This window comes from Larus michahellis, chromosome 12, assembly GCF_964199755.1.
Source record: "Larus michahellis chromosome 12, bLarMic1.1, whole genome shotgun sequence".
NCBI classification, from domain to species: Eukaryota; Metazoa; Chordata; class Aves; order Charadriiformes; family Laridae; genus Larus; species Larus michahellis.
Genome location: NC_133907.1, coordinates 4,208,969 through 4,222,315, shown reverse-complemented (window position 1 = coordinate 4,222,315; position 13,347 = coordinate 4,208,969). Strand labels below are relative to the sequence as shown.

Sequence of the window (13,347 nt, the reverse complement as noted above, 5' to 3'; positions counted from 1 at the left end):
TGCTTGCCTTGCCCACTGTGTCTTTTTGTGATGGGAACAGAAGGATCCCCCGAGATACCACCTTTTTCTAATAGCAAAATCCCTACCGTTCAATCCTGGAAAGCACGCCTGGATCATCCTGTTTGTGCAAAGCGAGTAACGTGTTGCCATGCAATCTAGCAGAGGTGCTGAGATAATCTGTTCTGGAGACAAAGGCATTCAGGACCTTTTCGATAGCTGGTTTGTTCAGCTTGTCTCCCATCCCTGCCTGTAGATTATGTTGCCCTGGCGATGAAGAGGAAGTCAGATGGCATCTTGTCCCAATGCCAGCAACGCATCTGTCTGAACAGGTAACACTTGGGAGAACAGTGCGGATGCGGAATGTTTCACACCATATACATTCGTTTCATAGCGTGGGGTGTGTCCGCTCCATTTCCATGCCCTGGTGGTGCTCACTTCCAATAGATGTTAATGTAGACTTAAACCCAAAGTGCAAAAGCTAATGGGACTTTGCGTGGGTACATACTGAAGAGGAATTAAGTCCCTTGTGCTCTGGAGCCCTGATCCCTTGGTGGGTCAAATGGGAGGTTTCCCATATCTGTGTGTCAGGGCTTGCTCTGCATGGAAAGGGGGGCGCACAGGAGGTTGTCCACATAAAGAACCATTGGTATTTCCTCTCAATCCACTTTATTCCTGCTGTAAATGAAAACGGAATTGACTTTGAATTCCAACCTTTGAATTAAAGATAATTCTCATCAGGAATGTATATGAATGTGAAGATGAACATGAAGTTTCTTGTGGCAGGCCTTTTTAGCTTGCTTGTTTCTTGCAGCTGTGAAGAGCGAAAGCTTGATGCTTTGCAAGAGACGGACGAATTTGAGAGAGTTCAGAAAAATTTTGGTCCTGGTGAAATGGAAAGGTAATTAGCAGAAGGCGGCACTTGTTCTTAACTGTATTTTCCTCCTCAGCACAAGAAAGAGCAGTGAGACCTCAGCTGGGTGAAAAAATGGTGCAATTTTAGAATGAAGAGCTGCTGAATGTCTATATAACCAGAGCCAGGTGTTTCTTTCTGATTGTAGGGCTTGGAGTTAGACATGCAAGAAGGCTCTAAAACACTGCAGAAACCATAAAGGTCTTGCCTATAACAATCAAAATGACGTCTGTCATGTCTGAACATGGTTGTGTGTTGCTTGCTTTATTGACTGTTACTTTGATGACAAGTATCCGGTGACGAAGCAGCTGCTAGGGACGGTTTTACTGCAAAGAAATAGGTGCCAAAAAATCGTGTTAGAGTACTTGCATTGTCAGTTTCTCCATGTCTGTTGTTTCATACCACAAACACGTGCCTCCTGGGACTCACAGGACTTTCTTTAAAACAGAAAAGAAAATTGAACCTCAAAGACCCCATGCGTGCATGACAAGGGGGGTTTGAGGGTTAATCTCTGAACATTTCTGGGCTACTGAAAAGTCCAGACCAAGTCATTCCTCTCTCCTGCCTTGCTCCTCACCCAGACGTAGCTGGATGGGATGACACTCTAGCAGAGAAGTTGTCCTGTCCCTGCTCGCAGGAGGCCTGTGATCACTGCTTGGGTGGAGGTGCTACGTCCTTTAGCAATAATGGTGAGGCCAAGGTGTCTTCTTGCCTCTACACATGTTGTACTCTGCGTTTAATTTTTCAGGGCAGAGAAGATAGAGCAGCTGGAGAGGATGGTGTTGGACCTCCAACAGGATGTCCTCTCTCTGAAGAAGAAGGTGCAGAGGCTGGAATCCCTGTCCTTCCAGGAGGAGCTCCACCGACAGCCCTGCGAGGTGGTGGAGCTCTTCAACGGCTACACCAAAGAACAGCTCAAAGAGACCATCCGGTTTGACCAGAAAATCAGCACTGCCTGCAAGACACTGCTCTACAAGCTCTTCACATCTGACTACATCCAGAGCCACTCCATCACGGGGCGGAGGGGCAATACTTTCCGAGAGGCGAAGCCCATGATGGATGAACGTTGCATCAAAATCATTAGGGTGCTGTTGAAACAGAAGTTTGGAGATCACCTCAGTGACACAGTGATCACGGAGAAGATACAAAATGTGCAGAAAGCCCTGAGGCAGAAGTTTAAGACAGAATGTCTCTGATGCGTTATGGACTTTGGTGTCTCTTTCTACCGCGCTCATCGGTGTACCTCAGCAGCCCTTCCAAAAAAGACGAGTCCGATTTGCTGCTGTTCAGCTGTTTTCCCCCCAAGGAGCCAACCCAAGCGAACACACGCTAAACAACACAAACCTTTCCCTGCCAAACCTCTGCCTGCATTAATCGAGCGGGAAGTTTGCCCAGCTTGGCTAGGCTTTTGCACATCTGCTAGCACTTTACAAGTTCCTTTCCATCCAGTCTCGGTGCAAACCTCACTGCAGGGTGCATGTAATGATCTCCAGGCCTTTTTGATGGACATGCGCAAAAGCTTGAAGGTTCCCTTTGCTTCCAGGTATGGGTCAGTGAGTCAGCTTTGTCCCACCTTGCAGTGGGTTAGGGATAGAGATTGATTCTGGGGCAGGGAGCGTAACCTTGAAAAAAGTGGGGGGTCCAGCTGCAGATGGACTTTGGTGTCACCCAACACGACGTCTCTCCACACGCCTGTGGCTGCCCCCTGCAGCCTGTGGGACAATGTTTGTTCTCTTTGCTCCCAGCGACCGTCCTTTCAAAACCGGATTATTTCCATGGAGAAATCCTGTACATTTTTATGACATAGGAGTGGGGGATGGCGGGCAAAATATGGCCCACTGTGGTTACACCTTTCCTTCAAAGATCAGACATATTATGGACACAATCACTATAATTTAAATACAGTATTAATGTCCTAGTTAAGAAATTCCAGGTACAACCAGGGATTTTGCTGTGTGAGAGGCTATAGAGAAGGGCTAGAAAGACATGTCTTTTCCTAAGTAGTTCAGAGCTGGAGTTTGGGTGGATTAAAAGCGGTTTTAACACTAAAAGAATAAGATGCTGACACCAGTCGGCCTAACAGAAGTGCTGCAGAATACCAAACATTCCCTTTCAAAGAGGCTTCTCAGACAAGAAATTGGTTTTCTAAGTTAAATTTTTAAATTATTCAGGAACGGAACTGTCAGTTGTTTTGCGTTAATCAAAACATTTGGTTTAATTTATATGTTTTGTTCTGTTTTCAAGTATTTAATTTCTTCACGGCTACATGAAAAATAATAATGCGAAATAAATGTATTGAAAAACAAGGAGCTGTTTTGAAAGAAAAAAAAAAAAGGAAATGTGTTATTTTCAGAATTTTCCTCCCCCCTCTGCCATTTTTCTAGCTGAAAAACAAAATCATTAAAGTAGGGTTAATGCTATGAAGCATTTTGATTTTGGTGGGAGATACGCTGGCCAACATTTTTGGCACTATTTTCATCGGATGTGTTTAACAGTCATGCTAAATTGCTGCAGCCAATAACTAAAGATATTCCTTCTGTTTTCCCAGTGCAAATGCTTTTCCTAACGCTCTATTATGCAAACATGCCAGCGATGATTTCTCGTTTGTATGGACTTTGACTTGAGCAGCAGCTGGAGCGGGTCTGCAGGGATCACTGAGAGCCAGGCATGCAGCCAGTCCTTGAAAATATGCTCCAACTGAGCAGAACTGCCCCAGATGCAGAAACACCCCTTAAAATACAGCTGCTTGCCAGAAACGCGTCACCTTCCCGCTGCGGGCAAGACCTTGGGTTGGTATCGCTGCTCAGGGAAACACCCCAGGAGATGCTTTTAATGATGACTTCTCAAAGAGATGGTTGAAGAGGCGCAAATAGCCTTATTCTGCAGGGCCTTGCTTTGACATCAGCCCTTGGGGCTTTCGCACACCTTCTCTGCAGATTCTGCTTCTCGTTTCCCCAGCGACATCGCAGCCAGGAGGGGAGGAGAGGACGGGTTCCTCAGACCCACCCCAGTGAGGGACCACCATCACCTCCTGCGTGACCAGGGCTCAGTCCAAGCCATTTCCCTGGGCGCTTATTTTCGCCTTAATCTTCCCTCCCGGTGCTTCATCAGATCCCTCGCCAAGCTGCAGCCCCGAAAGCGAGCTCACAAATGTTATTTATTAAAATATGTGCTGCTGCTGTCCTCCCCCGCTGAGCCCCCTCCGATGAGCTGCAGATCATTACTGCAAAAGGAGGGAGAAAAAAGACAGAGGGGACGGACATGCTGCGGGGAGTGACGCGTCTGGAAACCAGTTGTCTCTAATCAACTCCTCTGGAAGCCGATGAGCCGGGTGACCTTGCTGCTCTGAAAAGCCCTTTGGTGGCTCCCTCGGAGGTAAACTTCACAGCCTAACACGCTTGCCCATACTCAGGGAGCGTTCCCGGGAAGCGGGGTCAGTGGCGTGGGCTGGTGGGTGCTCCCCGGCTCCGTGCACAGCACAGCCATGGCACTAACGAGGCGATGCTCAAACGGGCCATTCTCGGCGATGAAAGTTGTCCTTAGCTACTCTCAAAGGCTTTGATACAGCGGAGAGGGCTGAAGAAAGGCAACGCGGGCGGCTTTTCGTTAAACTTCGTTTTTAAGGTATTTGTGAACCGGAGGCAGCGTTTCGAGGCTAATTGGGAGCACTCGCAGACGCCGACGATCAAACGTTGCTGTGAGGATGCTGATGCTCTCGCCTCCCTGAACTCCAGCTCCGGCTAATCAGCCTCGAGAGGGAAGATCACACAGCGCTGAGATGCGGCATCCCTTCGGGGATGAAGAGGTCAGGGAAGATCGAGGAGGAGGAGGAGGGTTTGTGCCAGAATGACTTCACTTGGCGATGTTCAAAGCTTCTGTCTCTCTCAAAGTGATGAAGGGCAGCTCCACTGAATTGCGTTAACCTCCCACTTTAAAAGAATTACTGGGAGAAGCCGGACAGGTCTTTCTGTGGAGATGAATCGCTCAGCTGAATCTGCAGCATCTTATTAAAAACAATGCTCCTGTTCAGCTTCTGGGCCCTCTGGGTGCAGGAGGACATGAGCAGTGAAAACTAGGGTCAAAACTCAGGGTGGTCTTCAAGGAAATTCAAAAAGGTTCAAAAGCAAGCAGAAATGGGACTTGTCAACTTTTGCAAATGTAAGACAGGCCAGAAACATCCAGTCCTCCCTCCTTTCAGCAGGAACCACAGCAGCGATGCCGTCCTCAGTGGTTTGCCTGATTGAAGCATGGACCTTACAGGGTTCTGAGGGTCCTTGGTCCCCCAGCGCCCCAAAACGCTGCAACGGGTCGCTGCCACCCACCGCAGGGTTACACCTCCTTTCCATGGGAACCGGCTGAAAGCGCTGCGTGGCTCGCGGGCAGCAGTGCTGCCAGCAAAAGACAGGTTTTCAGGGAAAAACGGGAGCCTTCCCAGCCTGCTGCGTTATCAACTTTTACGCTTCAGCTGGGCCACGGCACGAGGCTTCTGCGATTGCCGGTTGCAGAGGTGCTGCTGGCGGGATGGCTGACTTCACGCGGGGGGAGAAAACAGCCAAAACAAGAGGGAAATTCTCTGGTGTTTAACCCTATTTATTTCAATTTTACCTCCTTGACTCTGCCAGGGAGATTCCAGCACCCAGCACAAGGAGATTTTAATTTGCCCATTTTTTTCTTGGCTGATAAGAAACACACACCTCTAAGCCTCTGGATGTCTGCACCATGTGCATCCCCTGGAAACTGTGATGTTAGTTTAATGACAACACGCAAATGTGCGCACGATTAAAGGAACAATGTTAAAATGTAACTAAATCCCTTCTTGGGTTTTAATCAAGGTTTACAAAGCCTGGCTGGCTTTACGTGGGCCCCAGGCAGCCGCTGCAGAGGCCGCCCGGTGCTCCGAGCTTGCTCGATGCGCTTGGAAAAGTCTTCTGAGGCAGAATTAGTGGCTCAGTGGGTGGTGGAAGTGTCTTGCGCTCTTCATCTGGTTTGAGATCCTCCATCTCCCAGCTGGAGGAACGGGGATGCAACCTATAGATGTATCAGCTGGGGTGGTAATGAAATATTTAAAGGACAAGCCTTGGTCTGTATGAGCTTGAAGCTCTGCGCCAGCTCCTACTGGCATCCAACACGCAAATACTCAGTGTCATGAGAAGATATTTTGTTGTTGTTGTTCTGGTAAGCCTTTATCTTATTTAACTTCAAAAAACCAGTGAAACAGAGAAAATGCGCAGAGAGATGTGGCCCCAGGGCTATGTGGTGTGTATTGTATTTGCACTTCCAGAATATTTTTTGACAAAAGTAATTTTTTTTAAAATAATTTTACATTTTTCTTGAAAGCATATCTGCATAACTTTTTTTTGAGAGTGCATACACATACCTGGTAGGTGTGCAAATATATCAGATTTTATAACTTTAAGCAATCTTTCACGTCTCTGCTTCAGACACATATTCATCACACATAATTTTTTACCAGTATTTCTCTGTCTGCAGTACATGATTACATTATTCCGACTCGTACCTCTCCGTATCTCCTCCACCTATTCAAAGTCAAATGGAACGGGGGAGATCGTTATTAAATCACAGAAAGCATAGAAATAAAATTAACGAGAGCACCAGTTCTCTGTGTGCCGAATACACCGAGGAAATAAAAGGGACCTTCCACTTCTAATAAGATCTGGATATGAATTGCCTTGTAGGAGTTTAAATGAATTATATTCAGGGGCCAAAAAGAGAGAGCTTTGGGATGACTGCTCTCGTTGTCTTGATGTGCAGCACATCAAAACGTGCCACGAAAGCTTCAGAACCAGGTGTGATGTTCTGCTCAGAAAGTGAGCTTTGGGACTTGCTGAAACACTTGGGTCACAGGTCCACGTGGGACGCAGCCCCTCTCAGTGAAATATTAATCCCATTGAGGTTGCTAGAGCTCTTCCCGCTTCCTCTTGAAGGCTCAAGCCTTCGCTTCGGTTCTTGGCCAAGTCCCTTGATGGTAGAGGAAGGACCCTGCAGAGGAGAGGTGGCTTCTCATCCCCGTGCTTGCCCTACTGCAATCCTCCCAGGATTCCAGAAAGGATTTGGGGTATGGACGTGGTTTCTCAGCTGCTTTGTCTTGGCGCTGGAAGATGAAAGCTGGTGAGGAGCATGGCCCAGTTCATCTTCCTTGTAAAGCCCCAGCATCCTCTTGTCAACAGCATGTCCCAGGACACCTCACTTCTCGTGAGAGGCAGTTTGGAGACGTGCTTTATTTTAATCCTATGTTTTATTGGGTGGGTTTTTGTGTTTGGCACAGGGAGATAGCTGAAGCGAAAGGGACTGTGTGCCTAACTCAATAACGGAGAAATTAGCACCCCACAAAACCTAGGCCTGCGTGGTGCTTATTGATTGTTTCTCTTAAATATAAGCAGTGTAGCCCAGAGTGTCAGGTATCCGAGGGAAAAAGAGACTGCAGAATTGATGTACTCCTGGTAATGAATAATCGTTAAACTCCAAAGCAGTTTATTATTATTACCATTAATTCTAGTTGCACCGTGCCCAGAGACATGGAAGGTGGAGATAGATGAGTTCGTGACCTATATATTACAGGCTAGATTTTATCCTGGTAATATGAGAAAATCGATCATTTCCTAAGTGAGAAGACTGATAAAATCACTGACTTCCGAGGAGAAACATCATTGCTGTTACATGTTCAACAAGCTCAGAGGAATGGTGCTGGAGAAGGGTCGGATCCCTCTGCTGTGTATCTTAAATTCAATTTGCCCTCGCTTTCCAGGAGGAAGGAGGGAAGGAGTTAACACAGGCAGGATTCCCCCCTAACCGGCTCCTGCCCGGGTTGGACATCTCCCCGTCCTATTTGTTGTTCCCCTGTGGTTTTTCATCCTTTGAAGTCAGAAGAAATTGCCAAAAGTGAAGGAGAGCCATAGAAAGACTCCTCCACCCCACAGGTGGGCCAATAGTCAGAGGTTTAATGTCATTCCTTTAAAGTGGTTTGGACCAAGAGTAAAATACTGCCGTGATGTGGGAACCACACACTTCTTCACACTCCCAAAATTAGTCGAACGTGTTCCTTTGTAACTCACCTTGTTACGGAAATGCCCCGAGCAAGAGGGCTCGTTCCTGTCCCGGAAGATAAAAAGCAAAACTAGCTATAAGACACCCACAAAAAACATCTGCAGTAATTTGCCCAGCGCAAAAGGGAGGTGTGCAAACGTCTCTTTTTTTGGGGGTCTTTGTGTAGTGTATTTCTTAATTCTCTCTTGAGCTGAATCATGAAGAAGTTGGGTTTGCTTTCTACAGAAGTACTGCCTTTCCGTTTGGAGATGTTTCTGTATTTCTTGGCTTAGTGTGGAAGAAATGAATATCAATGTACTCATGACCCTTCCAGTGAGACCGTTAGAGTGAAAAGTGAAATAAGCCAGCTGAATGGGTTGTTTTGGCAGAGGAATTTTACAGCTTATTGTAGTCTTGCTGTTAATTCAGCTAGCTCCTATTTATATAATACACGCTGCTGGTTTAGCGTATACTCTGAAGAGTGGGCTGGGAACAGGTATTTTCAGGAGGGAAAGCCATTTCTGAGAGAATGGGGGCAGACCTGCTTTCTGGTGAATGATTTGAGAGCTGAGACTGTCTGTCCTGTGTTTTTTCTGCAATTTTCTGCAGGCCAGGACTCCCTCTCTTGTGCTTGCACAGCCTCGAGGGCGGCATTTACCAGGTCACTCGAGAGGCAGCAAGTCAAAGCGGGCTCAGGTGGGCATTTCCAAAGCACTGAAACAGGGTCACCTGCAAAGCTCACTTACCTTGTCCGTATTGTTTCATATGTTTTCAAATACTTTTGGAAACCCTGTGGTTTGGAGAGCCAAGTCCTTGCTGCTAATACAAGAAAACGATCATTTGCAGATTCTGATGTTGAGATTCACCCGCTTTTACCAGGAACTTGCAGCGGGCTCAGATCTGGCCCCATGTTCATTAAGTGAATGTAGAGAGTAAGGAGGGATGGAGAAGAAACGATCAATAGTGGAAAACCTTGTTTGCAGACAGCTCCGGGGGTGAAGGTTTATTTCCACACTCTTTGCAGACGAAGGCTGATGTTCAGAAGTGCTCAGGAGTAACGCGGAGCTGCCTCTGACCTCAGCACCTACCGGTGAACTGTATTTTGCAGCTTCTGGGTGCTCCAGCTCCCCTGGGGTCTGAGGCAAAGTTGGGCAAAGTCAATGGCAGCAACGTTAAATACCTTCTGCTGGTAGAGTTTAACTGAGTGTCATCCCTGGACCAAAAGAGCAATTCAAAGTCATGTCTACACGCTGTTCTCTCGGAAAAATAACCCACTAACCCTGCCTGCCCCTGCAAAACCGAGTCATAAATCTGGAGTAATCTTTGATGACAAATGGCCTGGAAAGTGGGAAAGGAGGAAGCTCATGTTCTCTTGTGAGAAGAAAGATAAGTTAATTCTCGATTAGGAAAGACAGCAAATGGAGGCGCTTCCAGCTGCACGGACATTATCCTGACATTGCCTGTTAAAGCTAAATGCCTAATAATGACAGTTACCGTGAATTAGCTACAGAATCTGTTTTATTGTGTTTCATAGTCCCTAGGGCCGACATGCCAGAAATTTTTAAAGAGAATAAAACCGTAGAACAGGAGGCCTCCACACAGGCTCATTTCTAGTTTGTAATGCCTGGTTATTAAGAGCACCACACAGACAAAAAAAATCACACATGATACCCATATGGTTCAAATTCATCTTCAGCATGCTCTGTCTTAATGAATAACTGCACGGAGAAGTGGATGGGTCCCCAGATGACAGATAGAAACATACCTGAGCGCAGGAATTGTTTTTTCATTTATAGGCTGAAAACTGGGATGATGTTTTTTGGTAAGCCACTGAACTGTCGGCTCTTCCCATCTATTTCACAGGATGCCAATGCAAGGTCTGATTTTCATTGCTGAAGTCAGTGTGAGTTTTGCTCACTACCTCCAACCATCGGAAGTCCAGATCGAAGGAAAAAAATAGTTATCAGAACTCAGCAGGATTTAATTTTCAGTCCCCGGATTTCAATTTGCCAACAACAATCCATAGGAAAAATGCAAATATGATTTTTCCCGCAGACAGAAATGAGAGAGGGTGCTGCGAGCTCTCGTGTTATTTGATCGCTTTAAAGCCTTGCCTGCAGAAAGCGAGTTGGTGAAATTCTGCTTGAAATGTGCTGGCTGCGTTTACAGGCAAGGAGATGAGATGAGTAAACGTTCCTCAGCTTGGAATAGCCTCCCCCAGACCTTCATGGTTATCCACTTAAACGCAAGGGCGAGATGGTTTTTTTTCTGGCTCGTCTGTGAATTCACCCTGTGTACTTGTTTAGCGATCCACCTCACCGCGGAAAAAAGAATCAAAGAGGTTTCAGCTCTTTCCCCCACCCCAGCCTTTTCTGTCTTGTAATGTTAATGAGTGATAATGCTTCATGATTTTTTTCACAGGCTATTGCTGCTGAAAATTGCTTTGGTGCATTGGGACTCTTATTAACTGGGTATATCAAGAGCTTTCCGCAAAGCAGAGGAATAAAGACCAAGGAAGTGTTGTGGCTAGAAATCCTATAATGGTCTGACCTTTATCTTGTCTCAGAATCAGCTTTTAAAGAGTGGGTCCCGTCGCCCCTCGCCAGGCACGCGAGGGATGAGCTGCACAGCTCCCTCCCTTCCCCAGAGCACCGTAACTCACGCCTCCAAAAGGCAACACTTTCCACCCAAATTGAGGAGTCGTTAGGAACTGGCAGCTTTTGCTTGTGGTGATTAACAAAGCTTAGGTCTATAAAATAAAAGGCTGGTGACTGTATTACCCGGGGTGCAATTAGTTGTGCAGAGAGGCTGGGGCAGCTCCGCGGCTCCATCCCTGCAACCTCCTCACTGCCGCTGCGAGCGTGTCGGGCTCTGGGCAGGGATCTCTGGGACTCAGGTAACTGATATTTCTTTTGAAATGGTGCTAGTCTGAGGCATTAGTGCAGCCAGGAGAAATGGGAAGGACTCTCTGAGGTACCAAATCGTTTGTCTGGGATGAGTCTGCGACAGAGCAAACCCCAGCCTCTCCTCCGGGCTCCAGGAAAGAAGATGGTTTGTACGCGGCGGCGTTATCCCCAGCACGTGCATCACCGTGGCAGGGAGCCAACGGCCGGAGCCCGTGCAGGGAGATGAGGGAAGATGCTTTCTGCAATCCTCTTGCCCTCAATACAGAACCATCAAGTCCTTCACGCACCCCTCCTCGCCCCCACAGCATCAGCACGTGCGTATATACACGCAGACACCGGGATTTCCTTCCCAGAACCTTTGGCTTCTTTCACTGACTTCAAGTCCCCAGCTTTTGTAGTCCCATGGGGGACTTGAGATAGGAGTGGCTCCACAAGTGACACTCTATGGCCAGATTCAAACCCATCGGGGCAACCGGTGTCCCGTAAGCGCTATGGAAGCGGTGAGAAACAGAGACGGCGTCGCTGAGCGCTGACTTTTTTTTGGCTTCCCATTTTGGTACTGAGAAAACGCTTTTGGCCTCTTCTGTCCCTCTGTGTTTCCCGAGGGGACTGGACGCAGGTGTGTCACAGCACACAAAACGAGAGCTATCTAATACGTGGGTGAGGTGTAATACCTTCACTGTCCATGTCCATTTGGAAGGACACTTTAAAGCAGCTTTATCCCAAGCTTGCAGAGGCACTGCCAAGGGATTTCTAGCCCCACAGTGTACCATCTCGGAAGAGACGGCATCTCTGGATGTTAAACAGCCTTCAAGGGAACAGGAGCAGCTGCAAGATGTTTTTGTAGACCAAAGGTGCAGTTCTGGCAGCACTAAATCTAAAAAGTCAACAAGCAGATTAAACAGTATGGTTCAGCTCTTAGAGCTGCCACTGAAATTGGCTACGAGAGACCATAATTGAAAGGAAAGACGATATTTCTAAATCTCACAAGGTTTGGAGGCTGTGTACGAACGCAGACTGGGTGATGGTGTGCATACCTTGGTGTGTGCGTGTCTGTCCTGCGATGAACCACTTGACCTTTCTTGTAAGCATCCACGGATCATTTTATGCAAGCGATTAGCACTTGCTTGCATCAAAATGTAAAACGAGCTTATTAATTATTTATTACATTGACAGCCTTTTACTTTGCCCCCTTGTCTGTGTTGAGAAGGTTGAGTATGTGTCTGGTTTGGGGTTTTAGTTACTATTTTTTTATTATCTCATGCAACATCCTGCAGGTGACCAGCATTTACATCCCGTACTTGGAAAAACGGTGATCTGAAGTATCTGTCCTCCACCATCTTCTACCGGATTTGGAGTCTGGCCTTGGTCAGAACCATCTAAGGTTCAGTTCAGCCTCTGAATGTTGAAATACTCTCCCCAGGGTTTGGGGGTTTCTGTGGAACGCCCCAGCCCTGCTGTGCAGTCTGTGTTTAACGAAGTGGATTCCAGCGCTTCCTGCCCGTGGTGGTTTTGGGTGGCACATAGCCCTGCACACTGCCGTAGCGTGTGTCCAGGGGGATGGATTTCTAGGTGAGAAAGCACAGCTAGGAACCAAAAAGACAGAGCTGGAACCAGACCCCGGTGGCTAATTGAGCTGCTGGCTGCCAGCTGGACGGGAGATCAATGGCGAGATACACCACAATAACTCTATGAAGAATGGAGACACGTGTTGCACGTGCAAATATGATTGGAAACGCCACCGCGAACTCATTCTTCAGGAAAAGGGCAGGGCAACAGCGAGCGCTCTCCCTTTTCATCTACCCGGAATAGAATAGATTTTGCTCAAGGTGCCAACCTTTATTTCTCAGAAACAATTTTACTTCTTTCTTCCCTGGACATAAATGCATCTGTTTTCTTTTGTTATTCAGAAAAAAATGAGGAAACAAACCCTCACTTATTCCCACTGTTCAACTTTGATAAAACTATAGCTTAGAAAACTCTACATATTAATAGTGTGAATCACTTAAGTGAGGTACATTATGTTTGCAATTTCCATGATGCTTTTAGTGTAGGCAACTTATCAGGGGCTGCCGTTTAATCTGTTGTAGCAATCTTGAACATTAAAGCCAGGTTATTTCACCAAGGGATGTATTCCTTTCACTGGGGAGGTTAATATCACCCATGATTATATTTGACATTTGGGCCTGGCATATTATTTTTCATACCGTGTCTGAATGCAACTACCCACTCTTCGCATGAACAGTGTTTGAAGTGGGTACATTTCAAATATCTGCACACATCCATGAGTGTCATCCTAACAGCCTCATCGCTGTAAATAAGAAAAGACAATTTAATGAACAAAATGGGGAGGGTGAATTCAGGAAATTAAATTTTCTGTAGTGGGTAAGCAGGCAAAGGATAAACATCGTTGTTGTGCATGCCTGCTGAAGAAACTACAGAAGGGGAGCGGGTGCTGTGCTCCTTGGAGGAGCATCTCCAGAGCAT

General features: G+C 46.8%; 1 protein-coding gene across 7 annotated transcripts in view; it reads left to right on the top strand.

Annotated features, from left to right (window-relative positions):
* LOC141750397 (uncharacterized) overlaps positions 1-3,409 on the top strand; it is a 47,577-nt gene extending 44,168 nt beyond the window's left edge. For all 7 annotated transcript variants that reach the window (XM_074605401.1, XM_074605399.1, XM_074605400.1 and 4 more), the window contains 3 exons: positions 254-329; positions 812-898; positions 1,659-3,409. In XM_074605401.1, coding sequence (XP_074461502.1) covers positions 254-329; positions 812-898; positions 1,659-2,106 — 611 coding nt within the window. In that variant the 3' untranslated portion in view covers positions 2,107-3,409. The remainder of the gene's footprint in view (positions 1-253; positions 330-811; positions 899-1,658) is intronic.
* Positions 3,410-13,347: the final 9,938 nt, after the last annotated feature.